The 27423-nt window shown below is 46.1% G+C and overlaps 1 protein-coding gene and 1 long non-coding RNA gene across 3 annotated transcripts in view; one reads left to right on the plus strand and one right to left on the minus strand.

The window, feature by feature from the left end:
- DHRS7B (dehydrogenase/reductase 7B) overlaps positions 1-10075 on the minus strand; it is a 44551-nt gene extending 34476 nt beyond the window's left edge. Inside the window, exon 1 of one of the 2 annotated variants that reach the window (XM_055576263.1) lies at positions 9965-10075. In XM_055576263.1, coding sequence (XP_055432238.1) covers positions 9965-9984 — 20 coding nt within the window. In that variant the 5' untranslated portion in view covers positions 9985-10075. Of the gene's footprint in view, positions 1-6282; positions 6304-9964 lie in introns of those variants that run through there. The other variant, XM_055576266.1, reaches the window with a different exon arrangement.
- Positions 10060-21071, plus strand: LOC129649171 (uncharacterized). Its single transcript, XR_008713005.1, has 3 exons — positions 10060-10183; positions 14880-14982; positions 20062-21071. It is a non-coding gene; the product is annotated as an uncharacterized LOC129649171 (long non-coding RNA).
- Positions 21072-27423: the final 6352 nt, after the last annotated feature.

Consider the following 27423-nt stretch of genomic DNA (forward strand, 5'->3'; position numbering starts at 1 on the left):
TTTGACTGCCATCTCAAATCTGCTACTCAGATCAGATCAGATCAGTCGCTCAGTTGTGTCCGACTCTTTGAGACCCCATGAATCGCAGCACGCCAGGCCTCCCTGTCCATCACCAACTCCCGGAGTTCACTGAGACGCACGTCCATAGAGTCAGTGATGCCATCCAGCCATCTCATCCTCTGTCGTCCCCTTCTCCTCCTGCCCCCAATCCCTCCCAGCATCAGAGTCTTTTCCAATGAGTCAACTCTTCGCATGAGGTGGCCAAGGTACTGGAGTTTCAGCTTCAGCATCATTCCTTCCAAAGAAATCCCAGGGCTGATCTCCTTCAGAATGGACTGGTTGGATCTCCTTGCAGTCCAAGGGACTCTCAAGAGTCTTCTCCAACACCACAGTTCAAAAGCATCTGAGTCCCTCTAAAGCATTCTTCATTTCAGTTATTGTGCCTTTCAGCTCCAGAGTTGGTACCTGGCTCTCTTTTATATGCTCTCTTTATTCAGATTATGTATTTGTAGGATCAATGTCATCATATTTCCATTTAACTCTTTAAACATGGTTTCCTTTAGTTATCTGAACATATTTATAAGAGCTGTTTTGGAGTCTCTGTCCTCTAAGTCCAACATTTGGGCCAACTCAGGGTCAGCTTCCATGGAATGCTTTTACCCCCTGAGTTCAAGTCACACTTTCTGGTTTTTTTCAATCTTATAACTTTTTTTTGAACAACTGATACTACATTGATACTACAACTGATACTACTACATCAGTGTCATTCTGATACTACGTTGCAGCAACTCTAGATACTGATTTTCCCTTTTGGAGACTGGTATAGTTACTGGTGGTTTTTTTTTTTTTTTGATTGTTTGTTTAATAACCTGCCTATTCTAAACCTATGGATTTTGTAGTTCAAACCCATGTTATTCAAGGGTCAACTGTAGTTAAAATTTCCTTATCTCTTTTCATTCACCAATGAACAATGAATCAACCTTCTCTTTTTTCATTAACTGAGACCCTTCTACAACATGCAACACACCAATGAATATAACAGACATTTTCCTACAAAGTTATATTAAAAAAAAAAATTCTAAACAAACTTTTTGAAGAGTAACCATTTGAGAAACACTGTCTGAAAAAAAATTACCATAATTTAAAAATTATTCATTGAGGACTTTCCTGGCGGTCCCGTGGTTGGGGCTCTGCACTTCCACTGCAGGGGTGCAGGTTCAGTCCCTGATGAGAGAACTGGAATATGACTCAGCCAAAAAAAAAAAAGAGCTGATTACAGCAAATGAATTCAAACTACTGGTAAGCAATACTCAATCACTTCAGCTGCCATCAACAGATCTGAACCTCCAGTAAGCAGTTTAGGAGCCAAGTCTCAGGTTACCCTGAACTTCAGAAGACGGGAGGGACAGCTCAGGTAGAATCTAAAAGAGAGGCCACTGAATTTCCTTAGCTTCCGAGCAGAATTTACAATGCCATTCAGTATCACTTTCCATCCCCATATTTACAAGCTTGCGGAGCAGACAAATGGAGGGTTTATTTCCGCATAAAATCATAACATTACCTACCAAAGGTCTCATGCTTTGAGACTGGTGTTAAAGAAGAACTGGTGTTAAAACAAGAAAGTATGCTCAAAATGGAGTCATTGATACTGAGGCCCATGTGACCAAACTTCACCTAATTAGTTTCAGCCTCTTCCAGAAATGAACTTCCCTCATGGTTCAGTGGCTAAGAGTCCGCCTGCCTGTGTAGGGGACACAGGTTTGATCCCTGGTCTGGGACGATTCCACATGCCATGGAGCAACTGAGCCCATGGGCCACGACTGCTAAGCCTGTGCTCTAGAGCCCACGAGCCCAACTACTGCAGCCAGCGTACCACAGCTAGAGAGTCGCTCTCGCCCAGCACAACTGGAGAAAGCGCATGCACAGCAATGGAGACCCAGTGCAGCCAAATAAATAAATAAGAAACTAAGGATGCTTTATTTTTCCTTCCGAAACATAGCACAGACGGCCACCCCAATCACCAGGTGAATTTAGGATGAAAGCACAGACAGGAAATGGTGCTGTCTCACCTTTTTACAAGAAGACAAACCATCATTAACCTTGAGACTATGTATGCAATGGTCCATAAATGGTAAGAGTTTGTTTTCTGTTTCGTAGTCTCATTAGCAGACTACCTATATTGCATCCCACTTTCGGTTAGTGCCTGTTCAATAATAGAACACTTCCTTCTCCACATTTGTGGACAGTATTTTCCAGGGTGGCAGGAGATCTTATTTTTATCTTTCCTCAACATAAATGTAGCAAAACTGTACTCTCATTAGACCACTTCATTGGTCCCACTTTGACAGCTCTCTCAATAAGGAAAAGGTGGGGACTTACTTCCCTGGCAGCCCAGGGGTTAGGACTTCACGTTTCCACTGCAGTGGGTAGAGGTTCCATCCCTGGCTGGGGAGCTAAGATTCCACATGCTGTGTGACACCCCACCTAGATTACTGCAAAGACATCTTACTCAACACTGAACTTAAGTCCTTCCTCTGGGTTCTGATCTCAGGCACACAGGTCAGAAAACAAATCAGCCCTGAACTTCCCTCTTCTGTCTCAGCCCAGAATGAACGTATTACCACTGATCCTACCTTTTAAATAGCTCTCATACCCATGACTTCCACCTCCACCAAAGGAGGAGCTAGAGTGATCTTTCATAAATACACCTGCTGGTTCTATTCTCCTGACTGAGATTCTTCAGTGGCCTCCCACCATTCTGAGCAGAAGCCCTGGACAACTGTCACGACCTGTGAGGCCTGCAAGGCCTGACCCCTGCCTACCTGTCCAGCCCCATCTCCCTGACTCACTCCCCCTGCCTCTCTGTCCTCCAGCCCCAAGTGGGGCCTTAAACTCCAGGAGGACAGAGACCATGTCTGTTCGCTCATGCTATGTCCCTAGCACAATGCCCAGCACACAGCAGGTGGTAAATAAACACATCTGAAGAGTAATATTGATAGAACAACTGTAGCCTCTTAAATGGAAGGCAAATAAATGTATGTTTGTACCCTAGGTAGCTTACATAGGACTTGGACCATCATGAGACTAAAAAATGTTAAATAATTTTGCAAACCAGAGACAAACAGGATGAAATACAACACTGGCAACACCTGTTTATCGGTTCTGCCACACAAGTTACCGACACTGAGGTCTCTGCTCCTCCAGACACCCGTCCCCAGCCAAGGCAACCAGAGGCCTAACCATGTCTGAAGAAGGAGACCAGGAGCTGGAATACCGACACGGTCTGTGGAGTTGATTATATGAAAGTGAAAGTTGCTCAGTTGTGTCCAAATCTTTGCGACCCCATGGACTATACAGTTTACTCCAGGCCAGAATACTGGAGTGGGTAGCCTTTCCCTTCTCCAACAGATCTTTCCAACCCAGGAATCAAACCCAGGTCTCCCACATTGCAGGTGGATTCTTTACCAGCTGAGCCACAAGGGAAGCCCAAGAATACTGGAGGGGGTAGCCTATCCCTTCTCCAGTGGATCTTCCCAACCCAGGAATCGAACCAGGGTCTCCTGCATTGCAGGCAGATTCTTTACCAACTGAGCTACCAGGGAAACAAATACACCCTGGGGCGCAGCATTGCTCAAATGAGCTCCAAGCTGCATCCGCGTCTGCCTTGGAAGCACTCTCTACTGCTGGCCCATAAGGACCAGACATGGCCCCTCCGACCCTTAGGGTCTCACGTGGGACCTCCTTCTCTTCACTCTTTGCTCAACTGAACTCCAAGTCTGTCCTTAAGGTCTCAGCTGAACACTACCTGCTCAGGAAAGCTGACCCTGTCCTTCCTCACCTCAGCTGCTGCTAGTGGCCCCATTATACATCCTCACAGCCCCCTCTACTGTCCCCACGGTGGGTACCACCACCACCGTCAATATTTAGTTGATCATTTTCTATTTCCGTTCTGTCTCCCACGCTAGACTCATTGCTGATGAGTTGCTACTTCAACCCAAGTTGCTGTTTGAGGACAGGGGTGTATTTGCTTTGGACATCATTGTATCCCCAATATACAGCAACTGCTGGTACAAACCAGCTGTTCCTTAAATATCTGTGAGTGAAGGGATGAATGAAATATACAGATAAGCACTAGCTTTTGGAGTGACATGAAACTGACTCTGCCCTTACTACCTCAGAGATGAATTTCTTCCCATCCCTGAGTTCACTTCTTCCACTATAAATAAAGATAAATATTCCTACTTTACAGGATTATTGTAGGGACTGAATAATCCAATAATCCAATAACCGCTTAACATAGTGCTAAGACTCTCGGTGACTAGTAAATATTATTTTCTTAGAAAATGGAGAAAAAGAGGAGTGTATGTGGTAGGGAAGACACATTCCATGCTCTAGACTCAGGCACAACTATAGCTCCCTAATGCAAATATATAGTTGCAAATCTGAGTAAAAAATACTTTAAAAAATATTTATTTATTTTTATTTATTTGGCTGCACCAGGTCTTAGTTGCAGCTCGCAGGACCTTCGATCTTCCATTGCTGCAAGCAGAATTCTTAGTTGCAGTGTGAGAACTTAGTTGCAGCATGTGGGATCTAGTTCCCTGACTAGGGGTTGAACCTGGGCCCCCTGCACTGGAAGTGCAGAGTCAGCCACTGGACCACCAGGGAAGTTACAGAATAAAAAAATATTTTTAGATGATACTACAGGAATGTATCATCTAAAAGAATCATGAAATAGATCTATCTGATGAACTACAGGCCATGGGGTCTCAAAGAGTCCGACACAACTTAGCAACTAAACGGCAACAGCATAGAACCAAGCCTCTTGGAGGATGTGAGGTGATCACATATTTACTTCCTGGACTCTGTGCACAGCATCAGGTTCTCTCAAAGCAAAGCACGTGAGGAATCCATTATTTCAGGGAAGGAAATTCCAAACCTGGGCTTCAAAACCTAAAGGACCTTGGTCCAGCAGTGCTGACCTCAGTCCAGGACATGTAGTTAGAACAACAGGTTTTCGCCTTTAGGACAACTGCTCTTCCTTTCTAGTAGGAAACTCCATACCTTAATGACAAAATGGCCCTTTGCTCTAGTGTCCTCCAGCATCCCGGGGTCACCTGCTTCCCCCTTCCTGTGGCATTCCACATCCCCCAGAACTCCCCATTTAACTTTGTTTCCATCTTCGCTTAGATCTTCCTTTTTTAGACACACCATTTAACTTCCCCAAGTCTCAATTTCTTCATCTGTAAAAACGGAACTAAAAACGTACTTTCTTTTTGACTACATGGCATGGTATATGCCACATATTCAGTTCAGTTCAGCTCAGTTCAGTCGCTCAATCGTGTCTGACTCTTTGCGGCCCCATGAATCGAAGCACGCCAGGCCTCCCTGTCCATCACCAACTCCCGGAGTTTACTCAAACTCACGTCCATAGAGTCGGTGATGCCATCCAGCCATCTCATCCTTTGTCGTCCCCTTCTCCTCTTGCCCCCGATCCCTCCCAGCATCAGAGTCTTTTCCAATGAGTCAACTCTTCGCATGAGGTGGCCAAGGTACTGGAGTTTCAGCTTCAGCATCATTCCTTCCAAAGAAATCCCAGGGCTGATCTCCTTCAGAATGGACTGGTTGGATCTCCTTGCAGTCCAAGGGACTCTCAAGAGTCTTCTCCAACACCACAGTTCAAAAGCATCAATTCTTCAGCACTCAGCTTTCTTCACAGTCCAACTCTCACATCCATACATGACCACTGGAAAAACCATAGCCTTGACTAGACGGACCTTTGTTAGCAAAGTAATGTCTCTGCTTTTTAATATGCTATCTAGGTTGGTCATAACTTTCCTTCCAAGAAGTAAGCGTCTTTTAATTTCATGGCTGCAATCACCATCTGCAGTGATTTTGGAGCCCCCAAAAATAAAGTCTGACACTGCTTCCACTGTTTCCCCATCTATTTCCCATGAAGTGATGGGACCAGATGCCATGATCTTAGATCCCTAATCTATCTACAACCTAGAAAAAAATCACAACAAAGATCCTTGCCAATGGTTTAAATGTTTTTTTTTTTTTCCCCAGAGTCTGTGTTTTTTACAATAAAAAACCCCCACCCACCCTATTAATTAATGTACTGGAATAAAGATGATGCTGTTAAAGTGCTGCACTCAATATGCCAGCAAATTTGGAAAACTCAGCAGTGGCCACAGAACTAGAAAAGGTGATTTCATTCCAATCCTCAAGAAAGGCAATGCCAAAGAATGTTCAAAGTACTGCACAATTGTACTCACACACCAGCAAAGTAATGCTAAAATTCTCCAAGCCAGGCTTCAACAGTACATGAACCGTGAACTTCCAGATGTTCAAGCTGGATTTAGAAAAGGCAGAGGAACCAGAAATCAAATTGCTAGCATCCACTGGATCCTCAAAAAAAGCAAGAAAATTCCAGTAAAACATCTACTTCTGCTTTATTGACTACCCCAAAGCCTCTGACTGTGTGGATCACAACAAACTGTGGAAAATTCTTCAAGAGATGGGAATACCAGACCACCTGACCTGCCTCCTGAGAAATCTATATACAGGTCAAGAAGCAACAGTTAGAACTGAACATGGAACAACAGACTGGTTCCAAATAGGAAAAGGAGTACGTCAAGGCTGTATACTGTCACCCTGCTTATTTAACTTATATGCAGAGTACATCATGCAAAATGCTGGGCTGGATGAAGCACAAGCTGGAATCAAGATTGCCGGGAGAAATATCAATAACCTCAGATACGCAGATGACACAACCCTTATAGCAGAAAGCAAAGAACTAAAGAGCCTCTTGATGAAAGTGAAAGACGAGAGTGAAAAAGCTGGCTTAAAACTCAACATTCAGGAAACTAAGATAGGGCATCTGGTCCCATTGCTTCATGGGAAATAGATGGGGAAACAATGGAAACAGTGATACTTTATTTTGGGGGGCTCCAAAATCACTGCAGATGGTGATTGCAGCCTTGAAATTAAAAGACGCTTACTCCCTGAAGAGAAGCTATGACCAACCTGACAGCATATTAAAAAGCAGAAACATTATTCTGCCAACAAAGGTCCATCTAGTCAAACTATGGTTTTTCCAGTAGTCATGTATGGATGTAAGAGTTGAACCATAAAGAAAGCTGAGCACCAAAGAATTGATGCTTTTGAACTGTGGTGTTGAAAACTCTTGAGAGTCCCTTGGACTGCAAGGAGATCCAACCAGTCCACCCTAAAGGAGATCGGTCCTGAATATTCATTGGAAGGACTGATGCTGAAGCTGAAACTCTGGCCACCTGATGCGAAGAACTGACTTATTGGAAAAGACCCTGATGCTGGGAGAGATTGATAGCAGGAGGAGAAGGGGACAACAGAGGATGAGATGGTTGGATGGCATCACCCACTCAATGGACATGAGTTTGAGTAAGCTCCAAGAGTTGGTGATAGACAGAGAAGCCGGGCATGCTGCAGTCCATGGGGTTGCAAAGAATTGGACATAACTGAGCAACTGAACTGAACTAGAATAAAATATATGATCCCAAAGAATCTCCAAATGTTGCAAAGAAAAATGATTAAACTAAATGGTCCTCTAATTCCATGTATACCCATTTTTAGGATGCCTTCCTTTAAAGCAGCCCTATTAGGAATGACATATACTTCAGTTAATCTGGAAATCTCACCATGTTGCTTCAGGGCATAGCAAAATGCCACCAAGAGAATCCCAGCAAGAAGCAGCACTCAGTGTCGCTGGTCACCTTTACCAAGGCCTAATCACAACCCTACCCCTTCCTTCCATCTCACTCCCGCCCAACATAAGCCAGAGGAGAAAATGGAAGCCTCATTACCTTAGGAAAAAGTTGGGAACCTCCATCTGGCTGGTAAGATGTATTATGGCAACAATTCAGATTACCTTTAAATACAAATTCTTGAGCAAAGACCTCTTCAAAAGCAATGCCTATACTGGAATGATTATGTTTTATATAAAAGCCTAGTCTTATTTTTTAATTATTTATTTATTTTTGGCTGTGCTGGGTCTTTGTTGCTGTGTGCAGACTTTCTCTAGTTGCCGCAAGCAGGGGCCACTCTCTAGTTGTGGTATGTGGGTTTCTCATTTTGCTGGCTTCTCCAGTTGGGGTGCATGGGCTCTAGAATTCGGGCTCAGCAGCTGTGGCGAAGGGGCTTAATTGTGGCTCACAGACTTAGATGCTCTGCAGCATGTGCAGTCTTCCTGGACCAGGGATTGAACCCGAGTCTCCTACATTGGCAGGTGGATTCTTAACCACTGGACCACCAGGTAAGTCCAGAAGCCTAGCTTTAAAAGCCTCATTTATTGGCTGTGGGTGCTCTAAGCACCCAAAACGGTCTGGAGTACAGTTATGCCACTCACTACACTCTTCTGCATTAGGAGTAAGAGATATCCACACAGTCATTCTGGTGGGCTCTCAAAAAAGTTAGTTCCCTGCCTATCCTTCTTAAGAATTAGATCATTTTTGCTGATTCTATCCCTAAATCATGGCTTCCCTGGTGGTCAGTGGCAAAGAATCCACCTGCCATGCAGGAGGCAAAATGTGTTCTATTCCTGTGTCCATAAGAACCCCTGGAGAAGGAAATGGAAACCCATTCCAGTATTCTTGCCTGGGCAATTCCATGGACAGAGGAGCCTGGCCAGTTGCACTTCATGGGGTCACAAAGAGTTGGACACGACTTAGCAATCCCTGTATCACCATGTTGAGGATCCTTTTTTCTATCTGCCACTTTTCTAACAACTGACTTTCTCTGTTTTCCCCACACACAGGTTGGAAGATGTGAAAAGCACTTCCTGGTAATTCCATTAAGAGAACCAAGTATTATTTTCACTAAACACACGCGTATATGAAGGTCAAAAGTTATTTCAAAAGTAACTTGTCAACTCAAACCACTATAGCAAAGCAAACTAAAAATAGGGTTCTATGGGTACCATTTGTTGAGCCTGTTCTGTGCCACATGTAGTTGGAACAACTGGCTTTCACCTTTAGGACAACTGCCGTTCCTTCCTAGTAGGAAACTCCATGCCTTAATGACAAAATGTCCCTTTGGTCTGGTGTCCTCCAGTTCTAGAGCCCAGGGTCACCAGCTTCACCCTTCCTGTGGCATTCCACTTTCCTCAGTACACCCCATTTAACTTTGTTTCCGTCCTTCCTCAAATCTAAAAACTAACTTTCTCTGTTTTCCACACACAAGGGTTGGTGATATCAAAAGCACTTCCTGGATCGTGTACCATCCACGTGCAATTTCATCACGCTTCTCGACAAACTCATAGGTGGGCATTCTGCACATCAGAACACAAGTCCAAGCCGCACAACTTGGGGACTGCAGAGAAAGGGCCGCAAGAGCCAGAGACGCCGTGGCCATCCCGCGGGCGCGCAGCAGGCACCACCCCGCTCCGCCTCCGAACAAGGGTACCTGCTGCCCTAACTCTGCACGGGCCATGTGCCTCAAGCCCCGGCCATGCCTGGCGCGGAATCGGGGAAACCTGGGTAACCGGATCAGCCGCCCGCCTACACCCACTTGTGGCCAAGCCAATCGAGGCTCCTTTGCGGCTCAGTGGTAAAGAAGCCGCCTGCAATGCGGGAGACCGAGGTTCGATCCCTGGGTTGGGAAGATCCCTTGGAGAAGGGAAAGGCTACCCACCCCAGTATTCAGGCCTGGAGAATTCCGTGGACTGTATAGTCCATGGGGTCGCAAAGACTCTGACTGAGTGACTTTCACTTTCAAACCGAGGCTCAGAGAGTAGCGAAGGCGAGGCTCTGCACCAAAAAACCGCCGAGCCCGAACTCCGGCGCGGGCGCCCCTCGGGTCCGCTCAGCCTCCACATCGCTTCGTTCCCCTCAAGAGGGCGGGACGCGCCCGAACGGGGATCTGCCGCGCGCCTCAGTTTAGAGCGGGACCCCAGTAGCCACCGAAGTTCCCCCACTTGCAGCCCTACCTGGTTGCTGCGGAGACCATGACGCATCAACGCCAACAGCCCGCCAGTGACGTATTTTTCCCTCGCCTGGTGGTACGGCTCCGTCCAATCACGGCCGTGAGACTGCGCGTGCGCCCCTCAAGCCACAGGGAGGCGCTGCGGGATGGGGGCGGTCTGAACATTGTCCTCTGGTGTACAGGCCCTACTTCCATATTCCGGAGGGAAATTAAGAAAGTCACGGTGTGAGTTTCGTGCACTCTGCTGGTGTGGGGGGAAGGGAGGGCAGGGAACACAGAGTTGGGGAATGTGTGTGCTCAGTCGGCTTACTCGTGTCCGACTCTTTGCGACCCTATGGACTCTAGAGCGCCCAGGCTCCTCTGTCCTTGGGATTCTCCAGGCAAGAATACTGCAGCGGGTTGCCAGTTCCTTCTCCAGGGGATCTTCCCGACCCAGGGATGGAGTCGTCTCTCTTGCGTCTCCCGCATTGGCAGGTGTATTCTTTACCACTAGCGCCACCTGGGAAGTTTTGAGAATGTATGCTGCTGCTAAGCTGCTAAGTCGTCAGTCGTGTTCGACTCTATGCGACCCCATAGACGGCAGCCCACCAGGCTCCCGTCCCTGGGATTCTCCAGGCAAGCATACTGGAGTGGGTTACCATTTCCTTCTCCAGTGCATGAAAATGAAAAGTGAAAGTGAAGTTGCTCAGTCCTGTCCAATTCTTCGTGACCCCATGGACTGTAGCCTACCAGGCTCCTCCGTCCATGGGATTTCCCAGGCAAGAGTACTGGAGTGGGTTGCCATTGCCTTCTCCGGAGAATGTATGCTAAGTAGTATAAACCCTTAGTGATTAAAGCCGTGTCATATTGGCTGAAAGATAAATAAAAAGATCAATGGGAAAGAAGAGAGAGGCCAGAAACAGACCCTGGGGTATGTAGTCACGTGTTTTCTCACAAAAGAGTCACAGTAATGCAATAGGAAAGTTCTTAGCAAGAAAAAGAGCTTGATCTGTTGAATGTGGTTGTCAGGGTTGGGGGATGAACCGTAACCCCTACTTCATGCAAGAAAATAAATCCAAAATGGGTTGTGTCATGGTCTGTGCAAGGGTTGGAAAATAATTTCCAGACATGAGACAGAATGAGAGTAGAATAGAGTTTATTAGAGCAGGAGACCTGTTAGAACAGTGGGCCAACATCCTGACAGATCTGGGAGAGAAGACCCTTTTCATGGGTTAGTAGTGCTTAGTCGCGTCCAACTCTAGGGGGCCCCAAGGACTGTAGCCCACCAGCCTTCTCTGTCCATGGAATTTTCCAGGCTAGAATACTGAAGTGGGGTGCCCTTTCCTCCTCCAAGGTATCTTCCCAACCCAGGGAATGAACCTGCATCTCCTGCGTCTCCTACATTGGTAGACAGATTCTTTACCACTGAGCTTGGGAAACCCCTTTTATGGGTTTGTAGCCAATTTTTATAGTCTCAAGAGAAAAATTCCTGCTGGAAGGGTGGCATTAGGTGATTGGATAAGGCACTATAGAGTGAGTACCTGGGTGGGTATTTTTACCAAATATGGGGTCAGGAAGGTGGCCAGTAAAGCCTAGGGGGGTTCTGGGCAACAGTTACAGTGGGACTTAGTCAGTTCCGGAGATGACCTCGGCATGGAGCTCTGCATCTGTGGCCTTGGTACAAGACCTCGCACGTGGTACAGGGCACCACAGATTGTAGACCTAGATGTGAAAGATACAACTATGGATAGTAACAGCTAACTGCAGAATATAAGGAGCACGGGCCTTAGGCACATGGTCTTCAGTAGTCGAGGCACATGGGCTCTGTAGTTGCAGCTCATGGGCTTTAGACCTTGGGCTCAATAGTTGTGACTCACAGGCTTAGTTGCTCCATGGCATGTGGAATTTTCCTGGATCAGTGATCAAACCCATTTCCCTTCCCACGTTGGTGGGTGGATTCTTAACCATTGGACCAGCAGGGAAGTCCAACTGGCAGGTTCTTGAGGACAGGAACTGTGTTTCTCTACCTTACCCTTTTGGGCACAAATTAAGTGTTAAAAACCTTTTTAATGACTTTTAAAAATTGCAGTTTGGGAAGGTAGATTTCCCATACGCTTCCTGCCCCTACACATGCATTGCGTGCTCAGTGGCTCAGTCATGGTCAACTCTTTGTGACCCCGTGGACTGTAGCCCACAAGGCTTCTCTGACCATGGGATTTCCCAGGCAAGAATAATGGAGTGGGTTGCCATTTCCTCTTCCAGGGGATCTTCCCAACCCAGGGATCGAACCCGCATCTCCTCCATCTCCTGCATTGGCAGGTGGATTCTTTACCACTAAGCCACCTGGGAACCCACACATTCATTTCCTCCCCCATTATCAACATCACTTATCAGATGGTACACTTTCTACCAAGGATGAAACAACACTGACACATCATAATCACCCCAAGAGCTCACTTTACTTGAGGGTCCACTCTTGTTCTATATTCTGAGTGTTTGGACAAATGTATAATGATGTATATCCATGATTATAGTGTATTTTTACTGCCTTAAAATTTCTCTGTGCTCTGCCTATTTATCCTTTCTCCCCCTCCTATTAATAACCTTTTATTGAGGAAAGTTTATGATATAAAGCTTTATTTTTTAATATATTTATTTGGCTGCACTGGGTCTTGTGGCACACAAGATCTTCACTGCAACATGTGGATTCTTTAGTTGTAGCATGTGGGATCTAGTTCCCTGAGCAGGGATGGAACCCAGGCACCCTGCATTGGGAGCATGGAGTCTTAGCCACTGAAACACCAGTGAAGTCCTAAGACATGAAACCTGAAAGCATCATCATAAATTTGTGGTTATGAATACTTAATTTCCCCCCTTGTAATTCAGGTTCTGATTTATGAAATCATAAGACTGATCTCGGAGAAGGCAATGACGACTCTTAGCGACCCCATGGACTGCAGCCTATCAGGCTCCTCCGTCCATGGGATTTTCCAGGCAAGAGTACTGGAGTGGGTAGGCTGCAGTCCATGCTAAAGGTCGGACACGACTGAGCGACTTCACTTTCACTTTTCACTTTCATGCATTGGAGAAGGAAATGGCAACCCACTCCAGTGTTCTTGCCTGGAGAATTCCAGGGACGGGGGAGCCTGGTGGGCTGCCGTCTATGGGGTCACACAGAGTCAGACACAACTGAAGTGACTTAGCAGCAAGACTGATCTTGGGTGGCCTCAGCCTGCAAGGGCTTGGAGTGAAGATTGAGTTCCCAACCAGAAATTGGGCTGGGTAATGTCGGTGAAAGCCCCAGATCCTAGCCACTAGACCAGTGATCAGGGACAAGTGCCCTGGCCCTTTGGTTTTGCAGAAAAGAATTTCCACAAAGACAGAAAGTAGTGAAGCAAGTAAAGTGTTTACTAAGAGGAAAAAAAGTACAGTACATGTGCATAGGCAAGGGGAAGACTCAGAAGGAGAATCCCTGAGTTGTGCCCTCTTGGCAGTTTGCGTCACTTATATGGGACATTTCTTCCAGTTTTCCTTTGGCCAATAATTTTGATTTGCCTGGTTCACAGTCTGTATTTGATATATCTCAGGATCCTTCCATGTGAGCACACATATCTCTTAGCCAAAATGGATCCTACCACAAACATATCTCGGTATTCCCTGATATTGCTCCCCCTTTGGCCTGTAGTCCGGAGGCTTTCTGTCCACTTGTAGTTGGGGAGGTCTCTGGATTTCAGTAATGAGAGATACAAGTTCTGGGCATGGCCCAGCCTCCTCCCTTAATTGTCCTGCTATTCCTGTCTTAGAGTTTCAGTCCAGAGGGAATGAATCTCCAGTTGCTTTACCCTGGGAGTTCATCTGCCTCCTGCCTCAGGACTACTAATCTACAAAGGGAATATGGACAGTAGTTAGTTATTTTGAGGTTGTAAGGCACTCTGGGGTCCAAATGTTAACTGGTGTATTACTGAATGCAGAGTGAGGGTGGCAAGCCTCATAACTGAGGGACCAGAAAATGCTTGCAGCCTGGAATCCTCTTAAATTCTGATTTCCTTTCCTCCCTCTGGGTTTCTGATTCTGTGTGAAATGGATTCCGTCCTCCTGGTAATTGTTGGGGAATGGGATGTCACTGTTATTTTTCTTTTTTGTTTTGTTCTTAATTTTTTAAGTTGTATAAAGTGAAAGTGTTAGTTGCTCAATCATGTCTGATTTTTTGCAACCCCATGGACTGTAGCCCACCAGGCTCCTCTGTCCATGGTTTTGTCCAGGCACGAACACTGGAGTGGGTTGCCATTTCCTCCTCCAGAGGATCTTCCCAACCCAGGGATCGAACCCCCATTTCCCACATTGCAGGCAGATTCCTTATGGTCTGAGCCACCAGGATATAGACTATTTAAAATGTTGTGTTAATTACTGCTGCACTGCAAAGTGACTCAGTGATACACATACACATTTTTTAACATTCTGTTCCAATATGATTAGTCCCAGGATACTGAATATAGCTCCCTATGCAATACAGTTTTCTGCTATTGTTGCTCAGATGTCGCATTTTTTATTCCCACAAGTTACTCACTTTTCTTTTTCAACTGACATTGAAAGCCGGGAGATTCAAAGCCTGCCCCCCAACTAAAGAGGGAGGCCCTCCGGGCGGGCACTCGCAAGGGTTCTAGCACCAGAGACCTAAACTAGAGTGGGAGGTTGGGGAAGCACCGTAGGACTGGGCAAAGGCCCGGATCCACCGATGGCCCTCAGGAATGGCCCTTCTGTCAGGGCTCTCAACTGTCAATCAAGAAGTCTCCTTGCGACCGGGTCAATCAGGCTCCGAGGCCAGGGCTCCGAAAGCGCTAAGGAGGGCAGTTGGCTGACCCTCCCAGCACTGGGTGCCATGATGATGCTGCTTTCTTCCTGCTGCTTCATCCCCACAAAACCCCCTTCCCTCACTGTAGGGGAAAGAAACATCGCCCTTCTCAGCCGGCATCGCCGAGAGACCACCCGTCCCTCTAGGTCACTCTGCCCAACAGGAGACTGCACTTCCAGAATGCTTCGCAGGTAGGCGGGCCAGTAGGACGTAAGCAGCCTGCGACCACTTCCGGCGTCCCCTGCTGGCACGTCGGCTGGGGGCTGTGACAGACAGGAGGTCCCGACCCACGAGGTGGGACAATGGGTCCCTGAAACCAGGGAAGGGCCCGGCTTTTGGGGGGTCGGTGTCTCGCGCCCGTTTTCTATGGGCAAGTCTCAGGATTTGGTGCTAAAGGGGTATCCTGCCCTGTAACCCACCAACAGAAGTGCCGCTACGTGCCTGCACACCCCACTCATAATCGCCCAAACCCAGGAACGGCCCAAATCATTCACCAATAGGCAGCTGAGGTATAATCTTTCAATGGGCTGTCAGGAAATCGACGGAAAGGGCGGATGGCTCCGTTGGCGGTTTATAAGGAACTGTTACCGGACCAAGATGGCGGCAGTCAGGCGCCACCTCATTTCCTGTTGTTGTTGTTCAGTCGCACAATTATGTCCGACTCTTTGCGACCCCGTGGACTGCAGCACGCCAGGCTTATCTTTCACCATCTCCCAGAGTGTGCTCAAACTCACGTCCATTGAGTCTCTGATGCCATCCAACTGCTGTGACCCAAGGACGAAAGAGCAGATAAAACCAAGTAGGGTCTTGGAATGTAGGAACAGAAAAACCAGACCCTCCCCCATGTTGTAACAATTAATGGAACTGTATAATTTGTCTCTCCTCCGACCCCATAGGGAGAAAGTATTTGCCCTACTCTTCCCCAACCCAGTATACATGCCTCATCCAATCAGCAAATGACCCACAAGACCCCTATCCCACTCCTTGTACCCTGGGTATAAAGGTGGGCTAAGGACCCCTGTTCAACGTTGTTCTCCCTTGAGCTGGCCCACTGTTCTAACAGCCTCTCCCAGTCTAATAAACTTTATTTCCCTCTCATTCTGTCTCATGTCTGGAAATTCTTTTCCAACCTGCACGCAGACAACAACACCAACCATCTCATCCTCTGTCCTGCCCTTCTCCTCCTGTCTTCAATCTTTCCCAGCATCAGGGTCTTTTCTAATGACTGGCCTCTTCACATCAGGTGGCCAAAGTATCGGAGCTTCAGTTTCACCACCAGTCTTCCCAATGAATATTCAGAACTGACTTCCTTTAGGATTGACTGGTTTTGAAACCGTTTATCTCAGAGTGGGACTTGAACCCATGTGCTGGGACTCAAACCTATCCAAAATCTAGTTTGGGACCCCGAACCCAGCCAAAGTCTGCTTGGGACTTGCACCCATGGCTAGGACTTGAACCCAGCCCAAACCCACAGTACCTGGTTTCAGGGCCTAATAATAGTCAAGGCCATGGTTTTTCCAGTGGTCATGTATGGAAGTGAGAGTTGGCCTATAAAGAAAGCTAAGCACTAAAGAATTGATGCTTTTGAACTACGGTGTTGCAGAAGACTCTTGAGAGTCCCTTGGACTGCAAGGAGATCCAACCAGTCCATCCTAAAGGAGATCAGTCCTGGGTGTTCATTGGAAGGACTGATGTTGAAGCTGAAACTCCAATACTTTGGCCACCTGATGTGAAGATTCTGGGAAAGATTGAGGACAGGAGAAGGGGACAACAGAGTATGAGATGGTTGGATGGCATCACTGACTCGATGGACATGGGTTTGGGTGGACTCTGGGAGTTTGTGATGGACAGGGAGGCCTGGCATGCTGTGGCTCATGGGGTCGCAAGGAGTCAGACACGACTGAGCAACTGAACTGAACTGAATGCTCAGGTTCTTGATGTCTCATCACAGAAAGAATATAGTGAGAGACAAAGGTAAGAAGTGGATTTATTCAGATTCACAGAGAAGCACACTCAACAGACACTGTGGGCCATCACAGAGGACTAGTGCAGCCACCAAATATAGCATGGTTAGTTCTTATAGGCTGGGTAACTTCATATGCTAATGAGTGGGAGGATTATTCCAACTATTTTTAGGAAGATGTGGGGATTTCCAGGATTTGGGCCACTCCTTGGTCTTTTGACAGTGCTTTGGAACTGTCAGGGCACCTCTGGGTGTGTCATTTCACTTGCTGATTGAAGATCAAGGTCTAATCTTGTCTGCCATCTTGGTCCCATTTGATTCTAATTGGTTTATTGGTTCTAATTTTATTTTATTGGTTCTAATTCTAATTGTGTCCTTCGGCTATGTCATTCTTTCAAAAGTTGTGCCCTGTTTCTCTCCCTCCGGTTACAGTTTGACCTCCTTGCAGTCCAAGGAATTTTTAAGTGTCTTCTCTAAACCACTGTTCAAAAGCATCTATCCTTCAGTGCTCAGCCTTCTTTATGGTCTAACTCACATCCATACATGACTACTAGAAAAACCATAGCTTTGACAATATGGACATTTCTTGGCAAAGTAATGTTTCTGCTTTTTAATATGCTGTCTAGGTTTGTCATAGCTTTTCTTCCAAGGAGCAAGCATCTCTTAATTTCATGGCTGCAGTCATCATCTGTGATTTTAGAGCCAAAGAAAATAAAGTTTGTCACTGTTTCCATTGTTCCCCCATCTATTTGCCATGAAGTGATGGGACTGGATGCCATGATCTTAGTTTTTTGAATGTTGAGTTTGAAGCCAGCTTTTTCACTCTCCTCTTTCATCTTCATCAAGAGGCTCCTTAGTTCCTCTTCACTTTCTGCCATAAGGGTGGTGTCATCTGTATATCTGAGGTTATTGATATTTCTCCCCGCAGTCTTGATTCCAGCTTGTGCTTCATCCAGCCCAACATTTCACATGATGTACTCTGAATATAAGTTAAATAAGCAGGGTGACAATATGCAGCCTTGACCTACTCCTTTCCCAATTTGGAACCATTCCATCATTCCATGTCCAGTTCTGTTATTTCTTGACTTGCATACAGATTTCTCAGGCAGGTAAGGTGGTCTGGTATTCCCATCTCTTTCAGAATTTTCCACAGTTTGTTGTGATCCACACAATCAAGGCTTTGGCATAGTCAATAAAGCAGAAGTAGATTTTTTTCTGGAATTTTCTTGTTTTTTCTATGATCCAACAGATATTGACAATTTGATTTCTGGTTCCTCTGCTTTGTAAATCCAGCTTGAATATCTGAAAGTTCTCAGTTCACATACTGTTGAAGCCTATCTTGGAGAATTCTGAGCATTACTTTGTTAGCATGTGAGAGTGCAATTGTATGGTAGTTTGAAAATTCCTTGGCATGGCTTTTCTTTGGGACTGGAATGAAAACTGACCTTTTCCAGTCCTGGCCAGTGCTGAGTTTTCCAAATTTGCTTGCATATTGAGTGCAGCACTTTCACAGCATCATTTTTAGGATCTGAAAAAAGCTCACCTGGAATTCCATCACCTCCACTAACTTTGTTCATAGTGATGCTTCCTAAGGCCCACTTGACTTTACACTCCAGGATGTCTGGCTCTAGGTGGATGATCATACCATCATAGTTATCTAGGTCTTTAAGATCTTTTTTGTATAGTTCTGTGTATTCTTGCCACCTGTTCTTAATATCTTCTGCTTCTGTTAGGTCGATACTGTTTCTGTCCTTTATTGTGCCCATCTTTGTATGAAATATTCACGTGGTATCTCTAATTTTCTTGAAGAGATCTCTAGTCTTTCCCATTCTGTTGTTTTCTTCTATTTATTTGCATTGATCACTGAGGGAGGCTTTCTTATTTCTCCTTGCTATTTGGAAATCTGCATTCAGATGAGTATATCTTTCTTTTTCTCCTTTGCCTTTCATTTCTCTTCTTTTCTCAGCTATTTGTAAGGCCTCCTCAGATAACCATTTTGCCTTTTTGCATTTCTTTTTCTTGGGCATGGCTTTGATCACCACCTCCCGTACAATGTTACAAACCTCTGTCCATAGTTCTTCAGTCACTCTGTCTATCAGGTCTAGTCCCTTGAATCTATTTGTCAATTTCACTGTATAATCATAAGGGATTTGATTTAGGTCATACTTGAATGGCCTAGTGGTTTTCCATACTTTTCTAAATTTAAATCTGAATTTTGCTATAAGGAGTTCATGATCTGAGCCACAGTCAGCTCCTGGTCTTGTTCTGGATTAAAGGAGTAATTGGATTAAAGATTTACTGAGCATGGCCCTGCCCACCAGAGCAAGACTCAGTTTTCCCCACAGCCAGTCCTTCCCATCAGGAAGTTTCCATAAGCTTATCCTCTTCCATCAGAAGGCAGACAGAATGAAAACCACAATCACAGAAAACTAAACAAACTAATCACATGGAACATAACCTTGTCTAACTCAATGAAACTATAAGCCATGCCTCTGACAAAATGTGGTCCACTGGAGAAGGGAATGACAAACCACTTTAGCATCCTTGCCTTGAGAATCCTGTGCTGCTGCTGCTAAGTCGCTTCAGTCGTGTCTGACTCTGTGCGACCCTAGAGACAGCAGCCCACCAGGGCCCCCGTCCCTGGGATTCTCCAGGCAAGAACACTGGAGTGGCTTGCCATTTCCTTCTCCAATGCATGAAAGTGAAGAGTGAAAGTGAAGTCGCTCAGTCGCGTCCGACTCCTAGCGACCTCATGGACTGCAGCCTACCAGGCTCCTCTGTCCATGGGATTTTCCAGGCAAGAGTACTGGAGTGGGGTGCCATTATCTTCTCCGAGAGAACCCTGTGAACAGTATGAAAAGGCAAAAATATCTGACACTGAAAGATGACCTCCCCAGTTGGTAGGTTTCCAATATGCTACTGGAAAAGAGTGGAGAAATAGCTTCAGAAGGAATGAAGAAGCTGAGCCAAAGTGGAAATAATGCCCAGTTGTGGATGTGTCTGGTGGTGAAAGTAAAGTCCAGTGCTGTAAAGAACAATATTGCATAGGAACCTGGAATGTTAGGTCCATGAATCAAGGTAAATTGGAAGTGGTCAAACAGGAGATGGTAAGAGTGAACATCAACATTTTAGAAATTAGTGAACTAAAGTGGACCGGAATGGGCAAATTAAATTCAGATGACCATCATATTTACTACTGTTGGCAAAAACCCCTTAGAAGAAATCCCTCATAGTTAACAAAAAGTCTGAAATGCAGTACTTGTGTGCAGTCTCAAAAATGACACAATGATCTCTGTTCATTTCCAAGGCAAACCATTCAACATCACAGTAATCCAAGCCTATGCCCCAACCACTAATGCTGAAGAAGCTGATGTTGGACGGTTCTATGATGACCTACAAGACCTTCTAGAGATAACACCAAAAAAAGATGTCCTTTTCATCATAAGGGACTGGAACACAAAAGTAGGAAGTCAAGAGATATCTGGAGTAACAGGCAAGTTTGTTCTTGGAGTACAAAATGAAGCAGGACAAAGGCTAACAGATTTTTGCCAACAGAATGCATGGGTCATAGCAAACACCCTCTTCCGATAACACAAGAGACAACTCTACACATGGACATTACCAGATAGTCAATACCGAAATCAGATTGATTATATTCTTTGCAGCCCAAGATGGAGAAGGTCTATACAATCAGCAAAAACAAGACTGGGAGCTGACTGTGGCTCAGATCATGAACTCCTTATTGCAAAATTCATTTCCTGTAGGCAATGACTCAACACACTTAAGTAACAAATGAGCTCGTGCAGATTACGACTCATGCACACCATTATATCACCCTTTGGAGAGCCGCCACTTTTGTTCTCAGAGCTATATAAGACCAGGCTCCTCCGTCCATGGGATTTTCCAGGCAAGAGTACTGGAGTGGGGTGCCATTATCTTCTTGTATACAGGAAATCCCTGGCTGCTGTACCAGCCATCCACAAATAAAGCATATCTGAAGTCTTCTTCCAGCCTCCCAACTCACACTTTACCTACCTGAGGTTCAGTGATCAGCATGACAATTGGTATAGTTGGCAGGATTCCCAGCAGGTAGGGGAGCCAGAGGCTTCAATGGATGGAGGAAGCCAGTGGCCACCACTCAGCATGTGGTACCAGGTGGCCATGGTCCTCCTGGCATGGGCCCTATTAGAAGGCTGGGAGGCAGAGGATGGGGCGCCTACTACCCTTGAAAAAGTGTTGCAGGCCGTGAGTTCCCATCTACTTGATACAGCGGCAGGTACTGCCGCTGGCACCTTGGGCTGGATATTCTTGACTGCCTTGAAGGTGAATATGGATAATGCCCTACGTGATGCTGCACAGGTTTTGAGTTGCAGAGACAGGCGGAAGAGCTAGAACAGTGTATACGAAGTTTTGCTGGAGCAAAAGATGTGTGGCCTTGATGAACCCAGCACCTCAGACAGCAAGGTACAGCAGAAGATGAAACATAAACAACCTTTGGCTCAAGGGGAATCATCCCAGGGGGGCCCTAATATGACTGAATTTATGACCTATCAGCCATTACTCAAGCAGAGTTGTTCTATTTGGGTGAAGCATTCGACAGACGCAGGGGGGGCATCTAGTGTCATGGCTCCTATAATTCTGGGACACTGGGGTAGACAGTATTATCTGCACAGGGGATGAAATAGAGTGTTTGGCATCTATGACTACTCACCCCTTATTGCAGCAGAGATTGAATAACATGAGGCAGCATATGCAGGGGCCTCTCAACCAAACACACTCCCTGATGGAATGGATCAACCATCCAAACAGTTCGGACTAATGTGGGAATTCCCAGATACTGGTTAAGTAAATGGCATACATTTGCCAAATTGACTCAGGTCATAATGGAATTAGGCATGAAACAGTCTAACCTGAACCTGCGTGTTTAACCTGAACACAAAGAGCTCGGATGGTGAACAATTTACAAGCGGCATGCAAAATGCCATTTTGAACAATGCCCTGTCCACCTCTTTTGGATCCCTGACTTCAGTTCTTGTGCCCTCTGTGGGGTGCCCCCTCTGTGAAGTGGCCTCAATTGTAGCAAGTCTAGGAAAGGTGGAGGGGAGAGGGAGAGTGTCAGGCAAAAGGTACCAGTGATGTGAAGACCCCTAAAGCGGCCCCATCTGGGTCATACGGATGCACATGTGGGCTGATTTGTTTGCAGTGGGAGTTGACAGAAATAAAATTGATAAGCAGCCCAATGCTGTGCTCCTAGAATTATGGAGGCAACTGAGACCAGAACAGCAGTTCACCAAGTGTGGGACATGGCCATGCAAGAGACATGGGCAGTACAGTTAGATTACATGGCACCCAAGGACGCCTCTTTGGATGCCCGTTACCAATTTGAATAGGGCTTAGGCCAAGGTTCTTGCCCAAAAGGAGTAAGCAGGGACTGGAGGCGCCATGTAGAACTTGCAATTCACTGGTCTTAGACCAACATACAGAGAGAGTAATGGCCTTGGTTGAAACCAGTGCTGAATGTAGCCTCATCTATGGTAAATCTGAACAGTTTCCAGGCCCTAGTGCAGGAACTAATGGATATGGCAACCAGACAGTTGAGGTTAAGGCTGTGTCCTTACCTTTGGAAATTGGGAAAATTCCTGCAAGGGTATATACTGTGTATATGTCCCTGATGCCAGGAACTGTTCTCTCCCAGGATAAGAAACTTGCGTGTGTCTGACTAAATAATCGAGTTACCTGTGTTGGTACTCTTAATGTCTTTGTCCCTTGTCCAAAGGTGTGTCATGGCAATCCAGTCATAGATTGGATCCACACTTAGGCAGAAGTACAAAATCTGTCAGCTTTTTGGGGCCACCATGGGATTTTCCAGGCAGATCCAACCCATGACACTCACAAATTGGGCTTGGAAGTTAACCTTCTTTCAACCAGACTCAATGACTGAATGGAATGGAATGACACAAGGTGCTCTTTCGTGCAGGATGTGAAGAAGTGGCAGAATATATCCCACCCCGGGGGGATCATGTGACGTGGGACGGGTTCTCCTGGCTACCTGCTGTAAGTGTTGAAGTACAGACCGTAGTCTCCTTTGTGTGGAAAGGAGAGACAGGTTGGCCCAGCAGGTTGGACCTCCCCTAACCCTCTGTGTTAACATCAGCGTCGTCCAAGGGCATCATTCGGGTAATAGTGTTGTTCCTGTTCCCCATGGGACCTTGTGGATATGTGAGCCATATGGATGACCATACTTGCCTAGGAACTAAACAGGGTGATGTACATGAGGCCAACTGTACCTGCCTGCCTTGGTGTATACAACCTTTCCACACCACACCACCAACTGGGACACGGTCTGTACACGATTTAGGGTGAAATGGACACCATGGTGGTATTACCCACTGGCCTTATTTGTACACCAAGGAGTGGCCATAGTATATTGCACATTGCCTGTGCTTTGAATTACATGCATCAAGCACTAACACTGTCAGATGAAGAAGTATATCAAATGAGGAAAATGGTTTTACAGAACTAAATGGCCCTAAATTTTTTGGGAGTCGCTCAAGGCAGAGGATGTGCACTGTTGGTGCTGAGTGTTGTGTGTATGTGCCAGGTAACTGTAAGAACGTGCAAATGGGCCCGCAAGGAATGACGCAGGAAATGGAGAGAGTACAGCAGCTCCCTGGAGGTGCCCTGCAGGAGCTGTGCACCGGATCATCCAGCACCTGGCGTTGACTTTAGTATGCGTTGGTGGAAGAGCCGGCATCCCAGTAGTGGGCTGCTGCAGCCTCTCCTGTTGTTGTGGGGTGCAGGCCCAGGGGCTGGTGTGACTCACCAAGGGGGTATCATGGAAGACGGACTGCAGGTGGATTGTGAGGCGAGAGACCCTGAAGGGGTGGAATGTAGAGAAGTGTCACTACACCAAGATTGCGGCGGTAGGTGGCAGGTTCCCACCTCATTTCCTGTAGAGAATGACTTAGCATGCTATTGTATCAAATGAACTTGTAGAGAGTATGGCACCTGCGCACCATCATATAACTCTTCAAAGAGCTGCCACTTTTGTTTGCAGAGCTGTATAAGGTCGTGCGGAAGTCCCTGGCTGCTGCCCCAGCCACCCACAAATAAAGCACATCAGAAATCTTCAAGCTCCCCAGCTCACTCCTTACCTACTCAGGGTTCAGTGATGGGCACAACACAGGTCATGGGTGAACAGCCGACTTGGTGACAGGGGTCTTTCACAGACACACAGGGCGTCACTTCATGAAGTCCAGGAGCATGTGATGGAGGCGACAAGGGCCACAGAAGTGGGGAGGGTCTTGAGAGAGCCTTGTGAGTAGGAGTTCCTTTCCAGCTTGATGGGGGGCTGGTTGTACAAGTGAACGCATATGGAAAAGTCCTTCCAGCTGTACTTTAAGTTTAGTGCACTTCATTGTTTGTGTATTACAACTGTGTACATTACACTCCAAAAAAGTGAAAGATGGAACGTTTCTTCTTTGAGTCAGTCTTCCCATATCCTCCAAAACTAGGCCAGGAGGTTTCAGTGTAAATTTTCTGCTTTTGTTATAATCAAGTCTCATTTTTCAATAAATTATTCCGTATCATTTTCAGTCTGAAGTGCAAATTCCGTTGGTTAGTGATATAATATTGTGGTTAAAGGAGCAGGTTCTGGGACTTCCCTGGTGGTCTAGTGGCTAAGACTCTGTGCTCCCAGTGCAGGAGGCTGGGAATCCCTGGTCAGGGAACTAGATCCCACATGCCACAACTAAAGATCCTACAGTTCAGTTCAGTTCAGTCACTCAGTTGTGTCCGGCTCTTTTCAACCCCATGAACCACAGCATGCCGGGCCTCCCTGTCCATCACAAACTCCCAGAGTTTACCCAAACTCATGTCCATTGAGTCAGTGATGCCATCCAACCATCTCATCCTCTGTTGTCCCCTTCTCCTCCTGCCTTCAATCTTTCCCAGCATCAGGGTCTTTTCAAATGAGTCAGCTCTTCACATCAGGTGGCCAAAGTATTAGAGTTTCAGCTTCAACATCAGTCCTTCCAATGAACACTCAGGACTAATCTCCTTTAGGATGGACTGGTTGGATCTCCTTGCAGTCCAAGGGACTCTCAAGAGTCTTCTCCAATACCACAGTTCAAAAGCTTCAATTCTTCTGCGCTCAGCTTTCTTTATAGTCTAGCTCTCACATCCATATATGACTACTGGAAAAACTATAGCTTTGACTAGATGGACCTTTGTTGGCAGAATAATGTCTCTGCTTTTTAGTATGCTGTCTAGGTTGGTTATAACTTTCCTTCAAAGGAGTAAGCGTCTTTTAATTTCATGGCTGCAGTCACCATCTGCAGTGATTTTGGAGCCCCAAAAATAAAGTGAGCCACTGTTTCCCCATCTATTTGCCATGAATTGATGGGACTGGATGCCATGATCTTAGTTTTCTGAATCTTGAGCTTTAAGCCAATTTTTTCACTCTCCTTTTTCACTTTCATCAAGAGGCTCTTTAGCTCTTCACTTTCTGCCATAAGGGTGTGTCATCTGCATATCTGAGGTTATTGATATTTCTCCTGGCAATCTTGATTCCAGCTTGTGCTTCTTCCAGCCCAGTGTTTCTCATGATGTACTCTACATATAAGTTAAATAAGCAGGGTGACAATATACAGCCTTGACGTACTTCTTTTCCTATTTGGAACCAGTCTGTTGTTCCATGTCCAGTTCTAACTGTTGCTTCCTGACCTGCATACAGGTTTCTCAGGAGGCAGGTCAGGTGGTCTGGTATTCCCATCTCTTTCAGAATTTTCCACAGTTTATTGTGATCCACACAGTCAAAGATCCTACGTGCTGCAGCTAAAAGATCCTGTACATCACACTGAAGACCGAAGATCCAACTACAAGTAAGACCTGGTGCAGCCAAATAAATAAATATATTGTATTAAAAGGCGCAGGTTCTGGGGCCCAACTTCCTAGGTTTAAATCATATTTCTGCCTCCAACTAGTGGTATAGGCCTGAAGAAATTGTTTAACCAGTTTCCTCATTTGTAAGATGAAATATTCATATAACATACCTCACAGGAATGTTGACTTAAATGAGTTACTGTATGAAAAGTGCTCAGGATGTCAAGAATAGAGGAGTGCATGCTGCTGTCATTGGTGCTCCAGGCCCTCATCATCTGCCCCTTCTCAGCCTCCCACCATCACCTCTCCCCCTTCACCTTCCAGTCTCCACCCGCTCAAGTGAGCTTACCCATGCTCTTTTACTTGTTGTCTTTTCCTGTGCCCCTCCTTCTACCTGGAATACTGTTCCCCCACACTGGAGCACTTAACATGTAGTTTGAGCACCAGCAAAGCAGGGATCCCCCCAAAAAAAGAAAGTGAGGGGAAAAAATACATAAGGTGTTTGATGATTGATATCCATCCCCCCAACCCCCAGGATGGAGTAGGAGTTATTATGGGAAAGCCAATACTTTACTGAACCGCAATGCACCTGTATTGTGGCCTAGAGTTGTATCTGGGTTACATTTCAGTGGTGGGAGGAGACACAGCATAGTCTCTCCAGTACTTGGGCCTCTTACAGACCTTCTGAGCAGATTGTATTTTCCAAAATAGCCACAAAGATATTGCCCATCCTACATCCTCTGATGAACTGACATCGATATAACCACCACTGAGAAGCAGACTCTTCACCTTGGCAGGTTCATGTTGATTCATGTTTGACAGAAAACAACAAAATTCTGTAAAGCAATTATCCTTCAATTAAAAAAAGAGAGAGAGAAGCAGACTCTTCCCTCAAACCTGGGAGGACATGTGACTGGCAAAATGAGGTCATTCACTTCCAGGTGAAGGTGGGATAGCTTTGTCCTGGTTCATTCGGGATGCTTACTCTTGGAATCCAGCTGAGGACATCCAGGCTGCATGAAAGTTCCTGGTAACCCTATTTGTGGCTCCAGCTGGTGTCAACTATCTGATGTTTCAAGGATGATCCCAGTGCCAGCCACCTCTGTGAAACCATGAGAGATCCTGAGAGAGGACATGCTGGCCAGCCCCGCTAACCATGAGAATTTGTCGTACAGAAATAGATAACTGGAATGGCTTTCATGGGTGCTCTTCCCACCCTGTCTTTCCCTATCTGGATAATCCTATTTGTTTTTGAAGACTTGGTCCCAGGGACCCACCCTGACCTCTGTGACTGGGTGAGCTGCCCATCACCTGGACCTGTTTGGCCTCTGTGCACCCCTCTGTCACATCTCCACCAGACCTGATAACCCCTGTCGAATTATTGGATGCCCCCACTTAAAACTAAACTTCTATGGACAGTGACTGCATTTTTTATTCTCTGTGTTCCCAGTGGCTAGGACAGAGCTAGAAAAAAAAAAGTAGGAGCGAGGGACTTCCCTGGCTTCCTAGTGGTTAGGACTCTGCGCTTCCACTGCATGGGTTCCATCCCTCGTTGGGGAACTAAGATCCTCCAAGCCTCATGGAGCAACCAAAAAATAAAAGCAGGGGCTTACCAGTCAAGCAATGGCTGGAATGTGGTAGAGAGGGTCTGAGTGGGCTTAGAGAAAAGATTGCCTAGTTCCCTGTTCCAGCTGGGCAACCCCAGAAAGTTACCTAGCTGTTCTGTGTTCAGTTTCTGGGACTATGATAATGGTTGAAGGAAAAAACCCTGTGTATGAGGTAGTTT

Source organism: Bubalus kerabau, chromosome 4 (assembly GCF_029407905.1).
Source record: "Bubalus kerabau isolate K-KA32 ecotype Philippines breed swamp buffalo chromosome 4, PCC_UOA_SB_1v2, whole genome shotgun sequence".
Taxonomy (NCBI): Eukaryota; Metazoa; Chordata; class Mammalia; order Artiodactyla; family Bovidae; genus Bubalus; species Bubalus kerabau.